Source organism: Carcharhinus amblyrhynchos, chromosome 11 (assembly GCF_965287045.1).
Source record: "Carcharhinus amblyrhynchos chromosome 11, sCarAmb.v2.hapA, whole genome shotgun sequence".
Lineage (NCBI taxonomy): Eukaryota > Metazoa > Chordata > Chondrichthyes > Carcharhiniformes > Carcharhinidae > Carcharhinus > Carcharhinus amblyrhynchos.
The window spans coordinates 40,493,224-40,506,958 of record NC_137334.1 but is presented as its reverse complement, the minus strand read 5'-3'; the positions used below and the strand labels follow the sequence as shown (position 1 = coordinate 40,506,958).

General features: G+C 40.6%; 1 protein-coding gene across 3 annotated transcripts in view; it reads right to left on the bottom strand.

Moving 5' to 3' along the window:
- Positions 1 to 13,735, bottom strand: part of sestd1 (SEC14 and spectrin domains 1) — a 124,955-nt gene that overhangs the window by 54,008 nt on the left and 57,212 nt on the right. For all 3 annotated transcript variants that reach the window (XM_080198900.1, XM_080198901.1, XM_080198902.1), the window contains 2 exons: positions 13,077 to 13,190; positions 8,218 to 8,331 (listed from right to left, as the gene is read on the bottom strand). In XM_080198900.1, coding sequence (XP_080055026.1) covers positions 8,218 to 8,331; positions 13,077 to 13,190 — 228 coding nt within the window. The remainder of the gene's footprint in view (positions 1 to 8,217; positions 8,332 to 13,076; positions 13,191 to 13,735) is intronic.

Below are 13,735 nucleotides of genomic sequence, written 5' to 3'. Positions count from 1 at the left end.
TGCTGAATTTCTATTCCTGTAAACAAAGGTGTTTCATATTTGATATCATTGAGGGAATTTTGAGCATCTGTTCACCACAGGCGCAATTAGGCTGCAAATTCTCACGAGTGCGCCAATACAGGATCTGCAGCAGGGAATCTTCTCCACATGACATATTCAGATTCACACTCAGTGAAGTCATGAGACTGATTACCATTAATTTGAATAGATTTAAGTATTCTTAAAACCATTCAATGACATCAACAGGATGAGCTACTGGTCTCCAACAATCCAGAAAACCATGCCTGGGCTGTGGAGGCCAGTGTCCTAGTACTGTCAGGGTTGGAGCCTCTAGGAAACCCCACTGGAGGCTTCCTATTATGTGGGGGGGGCGGGGGGGAGGAGAAAGAGAAGAGGTGGTGTTGTGCCTGCATAGCAGTGATGGTGGTGGGTATCATGGGTCACCTTAATGTCTGCAGTGATAGTGGGGGAGATGGGGCATTCATTAAGTACTGGGGTGTTAGGCGAGAGATTGCCCCTCTGTGGTCGAGGGTTGGGGATGCTCACTTTGTCTTCCAAGGATCCCAATGTCCTTGGGGGGGGGGGTTAAACTTTGAGATTGGGGTGCCCTTTAAAATGGCACCCTAATCTCCTTGGAGCAGCCTTGCTGGCGTCCTTATGCCCCACTCCTCAAGAATGACGGCACAAAACTTGGGCCCTGCTTTTTTTTTGACGAAGTGTCAGAAGATCTGGAGAGAAAACCTAGCTGTTTCAGTCAGAACTTGACACTTTGCCATTTTTTAGGAAAATTCCACCCCATGTGTTTTGGTTAGCTCTAATGTGGAGACTTTGAGGTAAAAAATTGTTTATACTAGACCAGTTTTGCTTCTTTCTTATTATGGCATCGATATGAGTAATCTGATTTTTAACATGGTTGTTACTGTTGGGTTCAAAACAAATACAATTTAAAAACTTTGAATTTTTCAATTTGAGACAACTGCTGAATTTTGTGGGAAGCGGTTTGACTCAAGAGAACAATTGTGCTGGAGTAAGAGAGAAAAGATTGATTTGTTGTAATTGTTTATGTTCTCTTCTTCAGGAGATTCAAAGGATAATGGGTCCCTTGTGAACAATATACTGGCCTTTATGATTGGATTATCACCAATATTACTTTTAAACTATTTTCCATGTTCCCATGTGCTCTTTAAATTATAAGTACAACCAGTAAATGTTCAACAGATTATATTAGTCCAACAAGGCACTTGGCGGTAAACATGAAAAATGTTATGCTTCTGTATGTCCTTGTAATACTTCAAATAAAGTTACTGCTTTTGGTGATTTGAGAGAAATTCTAACAGCAATATTTTGTTCATTTCCTTTCACTGCATATACAGAATTGTTCAAGGATCACCAGGAATACCACTACACAAAATATGGGTGCTCAAACAACTCTCAGAGAATCTATGACATGAATGATTGTGTTTATACAAATTTAAGTTGCTTCAATTACACTCATTAACATGGGAAATCTTTAAATTTGATTGGATCGAGAAAGTGAAATGCCAGCAGCTCTAATGTTACAATTAATCAACATTTTACACACGTATACTGAATGTAGCACAAGACAGCAAAAATACACAAGCATACTTTATTTTTTCTTGGCAGATGACTGACCTCAAGCTCTGAGGCAACCTATGCATCGAACAATAAGCATGCTGAGTTAGCACTCTTGGCAATAGGATGGGGTCCTTGGTGGTTCTTTCACTGTAAAATCACATGAATTCCTGATTGCATTTGGATTTAAATGAATGAGAAAAGCAGCCATTGCATGCAATACCAGAATTCCCTAAAGAAATGTCAATGAATGCAATCAATTCATTAAGCTATTAAAATGAACAGGACCAGTTCCAAGAGAGAAACTGAGAGGAGGCTGCAACATTTGAGACAGAAAAAAGGAAAACAACCTACAAATCATCTTGGGAAATGGCATTTCTCAGGAACATAACCTGGACGGTAAGAAATGATCCGCACACTCTCAAAACTAAAAGCTCTCGTCACGGATGCACAGTACACCACGCACTACACTACAAAGGTCTCCTGAAGGATGCCAAGTCAGGTATGAATTTCTTTTCACTGTTAATCTTCATTGGGCCGTGGGAGTCACTGGCCAGTTCAACATTCGCTGTCCATCCTTAATTGCCCTCGAAAGGAATGGCTTACTAGGCTGTGGCAGAGACCAGATCAGAGACAACCACATAGCTGTGGATCCAGAGTTACCTCTAGGCCAGATTTCCTTCCCTAAAGAACATAAGAAATAGGAGCAGGAGTAGGCCATCTAGCCCTTCGAGCCTGCCCCGTAAGGAACCAAATAGGCAGATTCTCATTCTTTCATGCTATTGAGAGGCACATATGTCTTCTGATAACATAAGCAAAGCAACAGGGGCAATCCTATCAGGAAGGTAACAGAAGACTGAGGTGCTCCTATCCAAAAAATTCTCAACCTCCAGAAAACACGTGCTGGCATGTCAATGACAATCTGCTGCAGTGAATTATTTGTATTCAGTTCACTGACATCCTGTTTCAATGTTAAAGCACTAAGTTGCATATTTTCTGTACATCAATTTAAGGGGACAAAGTAGGCAATATGCCACATCAGTAACCCAACGTGGCAATGGTTAGCACTGCTGCCGCATAGCGCCAGGGCCCCGGGTTCAATTCAAGACTTGGAAGTCATTGTCTGTGTGGATTCTGCACGTCCTCCGTGTCTGTGCTCTGGTTATCTCCCGCAGACCAAAAAACATGCTCGTTAGGTGCACTGGCCATGCTAAATTCTCCCTCAGTGTACCCAAGCAGACGCCGGAGTGCTGGTGACTAGGAAATTTTCACACTAACTTAGGGGGCGATTCTCCCATCATGACCCGCAAATTTTCTAGTGGGTTGGTTTGGGAGAATCACATGTTGGCTATTTTGTGGGATTTGCGCATACGTTTCTGACGCGTGCACATCTCCCAGAGCCAGCGAACAGGCACAGCCGGGACATCACTGGAAACTGGCAGAAAGAGGGGTAAGTGATTTTAATCTGTTTTAAACATATTTTAACTGTAGTTTAACTGTCAATATTGGGCCTAGCATGGAACGTGCCGGGCCTGATAGCATCTCCTACCCCACCAGGTGTACTTCACTGCAGTGGGGTTTAGAATAGCTCCCCACGTTTAGGGAACTAGCAGGAGACCCCGATGGAGTGAAGTGGAGGCAATCAGGGACCCTCAGGGGGTCGGGCAGCAGGGTGGTATTGCCTCCTTGGCTTGGGCATCCTGGCAGTGCCAGCCTGTGCTCCAGCACTGCCCAAGGGGGAAAGTGCCATGGAGGGCCACCTTGGCACTGCCCCTGTCTGGGGATGGGGCGGGGCAGGGCAGGGCCGGGGGTGGGGGGGTGCAATTGGTGGGGCTGGGGGGTCCAGTTGCCACTCTGCATGGGGATTGGTCTGGGCTGAAGGGAGGCCAGCAACTGAGGGGGAGGAGGAGTGGGGGAGGAACATCAGGTGCTCCAGGAGGGAAGGAGGGGATTCGGTGCTGCGATCGGGCTGTGGGGTGGGGCTAGAGGGACAGCACTGTGGGCGTCCCGGGCTGGCCAGCACAAAACAGGGAGACTGACAAATTGGGGCCACTGCGCATGCGCAGAGTTCGGAGCTATCAGCCTCTGGCACAAAAAGGCTCCCCTTCCTCCCACCCAAGGTTTTTAAATTATATTCACGATTGTGAGCTCTACACAGTGTAGTGTGGAGAGATTCGGGACTGAAGTTGCATAGAAAAAGCACAGTCGTGATCGCGACCAGTTTTCTCGCCAATTCAGCACTTTTAGGAGAATCGATCCCCTTAATTGCAGTGTTACTATAAGCCTACTTGTGACACTAATAAATAAAAAAAACTTTTCAAGCTCAGACATTTCTGAGCCTCCGATGTCTTTAGTTGTGATGTCATAAATGTATCATCATAATAGAGCTAACATTTCAAAATTCCTGCAACCATATTATTTAAATATGAATTATAAAATTATAAGTCAACATACTTTCCAATATTAACAAAATGAGATGAAGTAACAGTTCCATTGACTACTAAAGTTTGGAGAAACGCTTTGAACGTTACTGGGCTGCCAATTGAAATTAGATAGATGCATGGATTCTGCTGTCTTCAATTCAACTTCTCTTCTGACATTCAGCAGTGGGTCTGATAATTATATCATTCAGCCTCAACTGCAACTTTAACTGTAGTCTTTTTGAGGCTACATCAATAGCTGGAGACAGTGGGAAAAGACTCCTGCACCACAAGAATAATGAAGTTTTGTTCACATTCCTTGTGGGGCCAAAAGGAGCAAGAGTTGATTGGCATCATGCTGACGAGGCCCTAGACACTTCCTTTGTCCTTTTTAACCCACTCAAGGTTAAAACCAGCTTGAATATTCATACCTGCCCCTTTACTTCTTCTAAACACACTTTTTTTTAGGTGAAGTGCTTTATATGCGCATCCTTCAATTTGATTTATTGCATTCGCTGAGCCCAATGTGGTCTACTCCATATTGGAGACACCAAACGCAGACTGGGTTGCAGAACACTTTTGATCTGCCCGCAAGCAGGACTCAGACTTTCCTGTCGCTTGCCATTTCCTGTTCTCATGTTCACATATTTGTCCTTGGCCTGTTGCAATATTTCAGTGAAGCCCAATGCAAACTGGAGAAACAGCACCTTACCTTCTGATTAGGCATGCTACAGCCTTCCAGACTAAACCTGGAGTTTAACAACTTCAGATTGTGAACTTTCTCTGCCACCTTCACCCCATTTTTATTTCTACTCATTTGTTTTCATTTCTTCCACTGATTCATTTTTTCATAGTTGCATAGGTATCAAAAACATCCCTAATTGTTTATTAGCATCCAGTAATGAATGAGCAGACATTTCCCAATGTTTAGTTGAAGGAAAACTAAAGTTTTCAGTTCCTACTCTAAATTCTATTCCCTAAATATTCTGTCTCCCTGAGATTAACTTTCTCCATCACCCAATTCCTAATCCTACTCTCCCCTTGCCAAGTGAATGTTATGAAGGATTCAACCTCCCACAGCGTTTTTGACTCTATGGGAAGACATGCAGGCCTTCTTCTCTCCCTTGGAAGACATCATCAGCTTTACAGGACTGCTGGTAATCAGAGTGTAGGCTGCAGAACCACTGAACACTATGGACTGTGGATCCTTTACAAAGAAAGATTGATCCAAGAGAAAAGACTAAAAGTCATAAACAATTGAACTGTCTTGAACGAAAAAAGGTGCGTTTCAGCATACCTGTTTACAGTCTCGATATCGGTAACATCTTCATGGGTTTCAGGAGACTTAAACTCTTTGGATCATGGACAAAGCAACAGCTATGATTATCTTCAAATGTAAGTATTGATTACTTCCCTCTCAGTAGCTCAATTTGCATTTTCCCTTTGATCCTTACTAATAGAACATAGTCACACTTAACAATTAGTGTGCATTCAGTGACTCAGTTACCCACTTCAAAAAAATCCTTTCTATTCCAGCTGTTCGTAGGAGCTCATCAAGTATTGCGTTAAAATATTTTTTCTGTATTGAATCTATTGATTCCTTTTGTAGCTTAACCCTCAAAACACTCATGTGAACTTGGCATTCGAGAGCCACCACATATACAACCATGTTGACTACGTTTTACCATTTCATTGATGATTTTCACAATAACTTCACTGCATTGTCAATGTAGGCCTACTCATGATACTAACAAATAAACTTAACTTAAACTTCACCTTTCTTGTGAATATATCTCATACTGTCTTGCAAATTGCCAACATCAACCTCGTATCTATAGCTCTGTGCATTCTCCTTCCATCCACTTTTACCAGCCTCCCATCCATTGACTCTGTCTACACTTCCCGCTGCCTTGGCAAAGCAGTCAGCATAATTAAGGACCACATGAACCCCGGACATTCTCTTTTCCACCTTCTTACATCAGGAAAAAGATACAAAAGTCTGAAGTCGCATACCAAATGACTCAAGAACAGTTTCTTCCCTGCCGCTGTCAGACTTTTGACTGGGCTTACCTTGCATTAAGTTGATCTTTCTCTATGCACCCTAGCTATGACTGTAACACTACATTCTGCACTCTCTTTTTCTTCTCAATGAATGGCATGTTTTGTCTGTGTAGCGCACAAGAAACAATACTTTTCCCTGTATGCTAATACATGTGACAATAATAAATCAAATCAAAATATAAATTGACAACTTGTTAACCGCACATGTTCTCCTGACATACATTTATTCTGATCACAACTTAACAGGTTTTGTGCCAAAGTACATTGAATGGCATTTGACATCTCCTATTTTACTTTATTTTGGTATCCAACGTGACTGGGTGCCTAGCTTTCTTTTTGTAACTTCAGATGTTTTAACACTGAGGGCAATTTGTGAATCCAACCTCCCCCTCACCCCGTAAATTCAAATCATGTAGTTTGATAGCAGTCTTCTGATTCAATTATACATTCTGATACGAAAAGGTCATAAAGACATCTACTATTTCTTGGTAAATCTTACGGTTCTCAAAGGGTCTTAATCGGTATTCTCTATTAAAATTTTACTACCTTTGTCATGTTCGTGGTAGAAGCCATTAAAGTTACGTATTCTGGAAATCTGAAAATCCAGATATTTGCTAAAAGAATGAAGCTGCAAATCCCACTGTTTAAAATAAATTTATGCAAAAATCAAGAATACTAACTATACTCTATCTTAATAGTCAGTTACATTAAAAACATTTAGAGTACAATGAACATAGATACGTATACTGAAAAGTCAATTCAAATTTCCTTCTACACCAGTTTATCTTTAATCTCCAAAACTCAAGACGGATACTTATTGGAAGATTAACCACTTGGTACGAATAATGTTTCAAAGATAAAACTAAAGATTGAGATTTCTTGGACCTTTTGCTTACTTCCAGTAAGGTTGTCCCTTCAAATTTCCTCCAACCGCCCCATGGTTGTAGACTTCCTGTTAAACATAGGCGGCGCTAGCCTCTTAAGTATAGCCACCTCGGATCAGGATTCTCCTGGTTCCAATGTGCTTTAACTCTGGAGCCTTGCATCCAGTAACTTTCTCTGTCTCTCTCTCTTCTAAGCTTTGCTGTCCCATAAGTCTGTTAGTAGAGTCACTGTTAATAGAATCATTTAGTTATCAAAGGTTTAAACCCTTTTTGCTAGTGCATATAATTGAAACTGAATTTGGCTCGAAAATGTTCCCTGCAGACAGGTTGTTCTAAACTAAATTGCTTGAAAAACAGAACCACTCATACAGGAATCTACTCGCTATTGCACTTAATGTCTGCATTTATCTCCTAGAAGCTTGGTTACATGATCAGCTACTGGACAAGTAAAGTTTATTTATTTGTCACAAGGAAGGCTTACATTAACACTGCAATGAAGTAACTGTGAAATTCCCCTAGTCGCCACACTCTGGTGCCCGTTTGGGTTGATGTCCCTAACCAGCACGTCTTTCAGACTGTCGAGAAAACCAGAGCACCCGGAGAAAACCCACACAAACACAGGGAGAACGTGCAGACTCCACACAGACAATGACCTAAGCCAGGAATCGAACCCAGGTGCCTGGTGCAGTGAGGCAGCAGTGCTAACCACTGTGCTGCCCACAAGAAATCATCTTCCAGTTCTTACCTAGTCCTTAGAGGAACAATAATCGCAACACAAATTACAGGTTTGGCCATCAGACATCATACATTTGTAGACAACTCGACTGACTTGAAAACGTATTTCTTCATTATCGCTGTTTTAAGCTCCCTACCTAGCAGTAGAGTACAACTGCCTTCATTGCATAGACGGCCGCAGTCTGAAAAGGTGACTCGCCCTTACCTTCTCCATGGCTGACAGTACACTGGTAAACTAAATTGTCCTTTTTTTTTTAAACAGTTCACAATTCAGTTCACTGTTGTCAAAGATATTATCCAGAATATTTTTTGAACTTTTTGCCCCAAACAGATGACGGTTGAAGAATCAGATATATTTTAGATTGTTTTCCACTTTCTTAGGGAATTTGAGGTACAATCTGTTAAGCAATATTTAAATTATACAGAATAACATTTAATAGGTATCTAATTATCCTCATGCATATATTAATATACTAATATTTTATATGCTGACTTTATAATACTTGTAACTTCACAATACTAACCAATCTTTTATTCAGCCAGTCTATGTGGTCATACAAAAGTGAACCTCCAAATTCTTCTGTCAATTGGCATGGTTCTATATAACGTGTAAGCTTGTTGGCAGATACCAAAATCACCTGTTGAAAATGAAAATAAATTAGCAAAGTAAATATTTACAACCCCACATTTATCTTTATAAACATCTGAGTAAATATATCAGGTATACTGTAGGTCTTATAGCATAGTCAGAATTCCAATTGAAGAGTTGTGCATAATCTGACTTTTCATTCAGCCCTTAGTCAAATACTGTTTTAGTCTATAGACTCCCACAAATGTACTGTTCTCAAGCCTGCAGCTGAATGATACCAAAGCACAAAATTCAATCTGAATTCTTTTTTCCATAATCTGATTTAAGTGGACTTGGTCCAAATTACACCACAGATTTTTGCTAACTCCACTGTTAGTTTTAGCATTCTGCAACCTTGGGATTCTCGTATCTTAAAAAGGAGTCGAACAAAAATTCATAGAATCGTAGAAACCCTACAGTGCAGAGAGAGACCTCTTGGTCCATCGAGTCTGCACTGACCACAATCCCACCCAGGCCCCAGCCCGTACCTCTACGTATTTAGCTGCTAATCCACGCATCTCAGGACTCGAAGGGGCAATTTTTAACATGGCCAATCAACCTAACCCGCACACCTTTGGACTGTGGGAGGAAACTGGAGGACCCAGAGGAAACCCACAATTCCTCTAAGAAAAATACTCCCAGTCCTAAATCATAAATTTAATTTGAATGCAACCTTAGAAGCATTCTGTAAAAAACATATGCCAAGCATGTGTCGATATGTGTGGACCCAATTAGAAGATGTCAGGTACTATGGGGCTCACACAATCTCCAGTAACAAATCATAAAAAGGTTCAGCTTTATTACTACCACCTGATCCTGCAGCTGAGAGCAAGATTGAAGTATCAAAGTAGTCAATACAAAAATGGTGTTATCAACATCTGCTGCAAATGATGGTTTTGGACAATGTTTCAGCTGGCATCTAACATCCCTTAGTCTGGATTTGCCAGCCGAGACACTGCAAAATCATGTGCAATCTTTCAATACTGACTTGTCATTATTAACAAGGAATTAACATCACGAATAATGGAAACACTTAGCAGGTCCAGCAACATCTGTGGAGAGGGAATCAGAAATGTTTCATCAGAACTGGAACATTTTAGAAATCAACAGATTTTAAATAAGAAAGAAAAAAAGGAATAGGATTGTAGGTATACATTCTTTGCAAGTTTAATCGTGGTTATCTGAGAACACTACTAGGGTTTATCAAAGGCATTTTGTTACCTGCAGAGGAAATATGAACCTTTTATTGAAAACAGACAATGAAAACTCTTGTGACACCATGTGCCATTTGCAACAGGTTGTCTTGTGCCCCTCCTTCCTCTCTCCGAGACCTTCATGGTTCGGGCATCAGTACCCCAACTCTACTTTCTTCTTCACTTCTGTACTTCAAAGATTCAATTCCTTCTTACTTACCAATTTTTAGAGCACATAGTAAGTCACAACAATCTTACTGGAATATACTGTAGAATTTTCATAATATTTCCAAGTAATGGAAGCACTATTTCAGAATCCTGGTGAATATGCAGTACAGTGATAAGCACTACTGCCTCTCAGCACCAGGGACGCGTATTCAATTCCGTTCTTTGGTCACTGTCTGTGTGGACTTTTCACATTCTCATTACATCTGCATGGGTTTCCTCTGAGTGCTCCGGTTTCCTCCCACAGTCCAAAGGTGTGCAGGTTATGTTGATTGGCCTTGCTAAATTGCCCCTAGTGTCAGGGGGATTATCAGGAGAAATACGTTGGGTTATAGGGGTAGGGCCTAGGTGGGACTGTTGATTGTGCAGGCTTGATGAGCCAAGTAGCCGCCTTCTGCGTTGTAGGGATTCTATGATTCTATGCTCCAAAGCCATCTGCTCAGAACTGAAAGTTTCATTACATCAGTTTTCAAACAATGGAGAGGTTTCAACAGCCATTGCTGCAGGAAGTATGCCTGGTGTCTTACTGGCCATTTTACTACAATTTCACTTTAGCTTGGTGGATGCATGAGAAGGTAATAACATCTGAAATCCCTTGAAGATTGCATTGGTCACTGGTTTACTGCAGTGACTGGTCTGTGTGTTTTATGCTAGCAGTAACATTGGATTACACGGAAAGTTAAAAGTGCTTGTCATCTTTACAGTCACTGATGAGCTATGCCCTGGTAGAAAAAGGCTACAAGTCAGGTGCAGACAGTCACAATATAGAAATTATCCAGCACAGAAAGGGGCCATTTGGCCCATGATGACCCAAAGGCACCCAGGTGCCCTTTCTACTCCCATCTTCCTGCAAATGGCCCACAGCCCTGCAGCTCACAGCACTTAAGATACAGGTCCAGGTTTTTAAAAACAGTTTGGGGTTTCTTCCTCCACTACCAACTCAGGCGGCATATTCCAGACACCCACCGTCCTCTGCATAAAGTGTTTTCTCATGTCTCTTCTAATCCTTCTGCCACTTATGACACCTGGTTTTTGAACACTTTGTCAAGGGAAACCGATTCCTCCGGTTCATTCTATCTCTAGCCCTCACAATCATGTCACCCTTCTGCCTTCTCTGTTCCAAGGAAAACAATACAGACGTCTCCAATCTCTCCTTGTGGCTGCAGTTCTCCTGAAGGCCCACCATTATCTGAACCATACAGGCAAAGTCCTCAACATGGCCTCCAGGGACTGAGACAAGTTTCAGACAATTTACGTCATGGATCTGACTTTGCGCCCCAGGCTTTCCACTGCAGATGGCTTGCAGTATTGGCCTGGTGCCCTGCATTGTCTGCACCATCGCCTGAGACAGAAGGCTGTGGGACCCCTCCATTCGGCCTTGCAATCACAGGAGTGTTGTTGAAATCCCCTTTTCATATTCCTGATTCTGCCTTTGCATCGTCAGCAGCTGAGGGGCAAATGTGTTCAGAGGCACGAAACCTGGCTGGAGCACATCAGAGTCCTGCAATCCAGCAGACCTCAGGCTGTCTAATTCCTGGGACATTACTGCCTCCGTCTGATGTGCATCAGAAGCTATCTGGTGCTCACTAGATAGTGACCCAGAAGCCTGCTTGCTAAGATCATCTGTGATGTGGAGGCCAGCAATGCAGGGCCACTATGCATGAGCCAATCTCAGTGCTGACAGATCAGCACATGCGCAGTGGTCCTCTCAGCACTATGCTGCTGGCAGCTCAGGCAGAAATAGGCCCGGCCACAGATTATCAGAGGGAATCCCGCTAGGGTACTCTGTGATGCTGACTGAGAGATTCATTCTGAAAATCATGCTAAAAAAGGTGGGAGTTATAACCGTTTTCACGCAAAAAGATATCATAAAATAGTTAAGGATGAGGGAAGCCATTCAATCCATCATAGATCGTTCATCTAGGATCGCCCTCATAGCAGCAATCATTTGACATTAATACCAATATACTGGTGAAACTGACACCATTTGCCGTAACTACTCTAAAATAGACAGCAACTACTGAAATCCACACATGCATAGTTAAATGTGGAAATTCAGAAATTGCTATCAATGATTCAACTTTAATCCAGAGGGTGCACTGTTAAGGATGCCTTAAATGCAATATATTAGGCATCATTATACTGACAAGAATTTCCATTCTTGCACTTTTAGTTTTAATTTTAAAAGCCTTGTTAAAGTTACACTTTGTTGAATGAGGTGTAACTAGGTTTTAAAAGTGTGCACATTCATAATTATTGCTAAACAGTCTCACTGACTCCAAATATATTTGCTGATTATCAAATTTCTCCATTATAATAAGAAATACCACTTAGTATTCAAATAGTTTTTCTTTTTATTATTTATTTTAGCATCCAACTTAATCCTGTGTAGAAGTTCTAACAATTTATTTTACAATTAAATTTAAAAATGATGGGATTTAATGGTTTTTATTTCCTGGTTTGCTGTCTGAGAGAATACTTCAATATGGTTGGCTGTTTACCCTGCTTGTTGACATCACTCTTGCTGAATGCCTGATGATCCCCTTGACTTCATATCAGATTTAAATGATGTCAAGAAAGACAAAGCTGGCGCTATACAAATCAAACTTTTGTGCATAGCTTTATTCAAGGTCAACTGTAAGTACCGCTGTTTCACTGCTGACTATAAACCTAACCTATTGCATAAGAGCGCAATAAACATTACCTGTCCTCCATATTTTATCAACTTCAAAGTAGAAACAAAAATAAACTAAAACACCCAATTCTAAGAAAAAGATCAAGTTTTTAGAAAAGCTGTTATACAAGTTCTTCCAAATTTGAAAACAGGGATCCTCTTTATTTAACTGCTTGAAAAGCAATGTAAAAAATTGAACCATTGTCAGACTCCAGCTTGGATAAAGCAGCAATCCGATAAATGTAAACTCTGTAGAGCGTTCTTAACAAAAATATCAATGTACAATAAACAATGTCAATTGTCAAAGATCCAATTTATTAAAATACTACTTTTCAAGCCAGCTATAAATAACCATAGGTTATCTGCACAATGTAATTTTCAGAATGGTAAAAAGGTGTTGTTTGTAACTTACCTGTTGAAAACAACAACTGTTGATTTTCCACAAGTATTTCAAAATGAAAGACTTATCACGATTTCAATCAAGAAGTATAATGAGCAGTAATGCTGTAAATTTCCTATTTTCAGACATTGATTGCCATTAATAGATCTTGATATTAAATGCATATATAACAAATGCAAAATAATACTGCAAGCTGTAAATCAGGTCAAACATTTGTAAAATTACAATACCTATGTTGGGAGAACACATCAGTGTTTGCATACCTCAAATCCAAGTCTATCTTTCTCCTTCCAGAAGCAGAAATGAGTCACTTTCTTGTCCCAGAACTCATCTGGTTTCACCACACATACTAAAGACACTTCAGCAGGAATCACATTCTAGGTAACAGAAGAAAATCTGTATCATTATCACATGCGGACATTTTACATTTTTTCCTAAAATATTAAGATATTGGAAATATTACATACTATTCATAACACCTGTGAAGAAATCAAAAATAAGATCAAGGCAGTTCTGTTCAGTTCACAATGGTCACATATTTGTGCCTTCCACACAGCCAGTGACAGGAGAAAAAAGTGTAAGGAACACCCAATGCACATAATCTTTAGAAATATCAAGGAGTTAATTTTTCTTGAGTTGCATATAAATTAGTAAATAGAAGTTAATTGTTATGTTTATTTAGCTCGTTTGCTACTATAAATATGTAGACAGACAATTAAAAATAGATTCAAACATATGACAAGGCTTGATCTTGGACTATATTATACCTACATAAAATTCCAAACACTACACACCCAACACTCCACACGCATCACAGGATAAAGCAAGACATTTTTCTTCTATTCTAATGTTCGGAAATGCAATTTAAAACCAAAAATGATAAATTCCACCATGCAATCTTCCCAGTCATACAAATTACTGC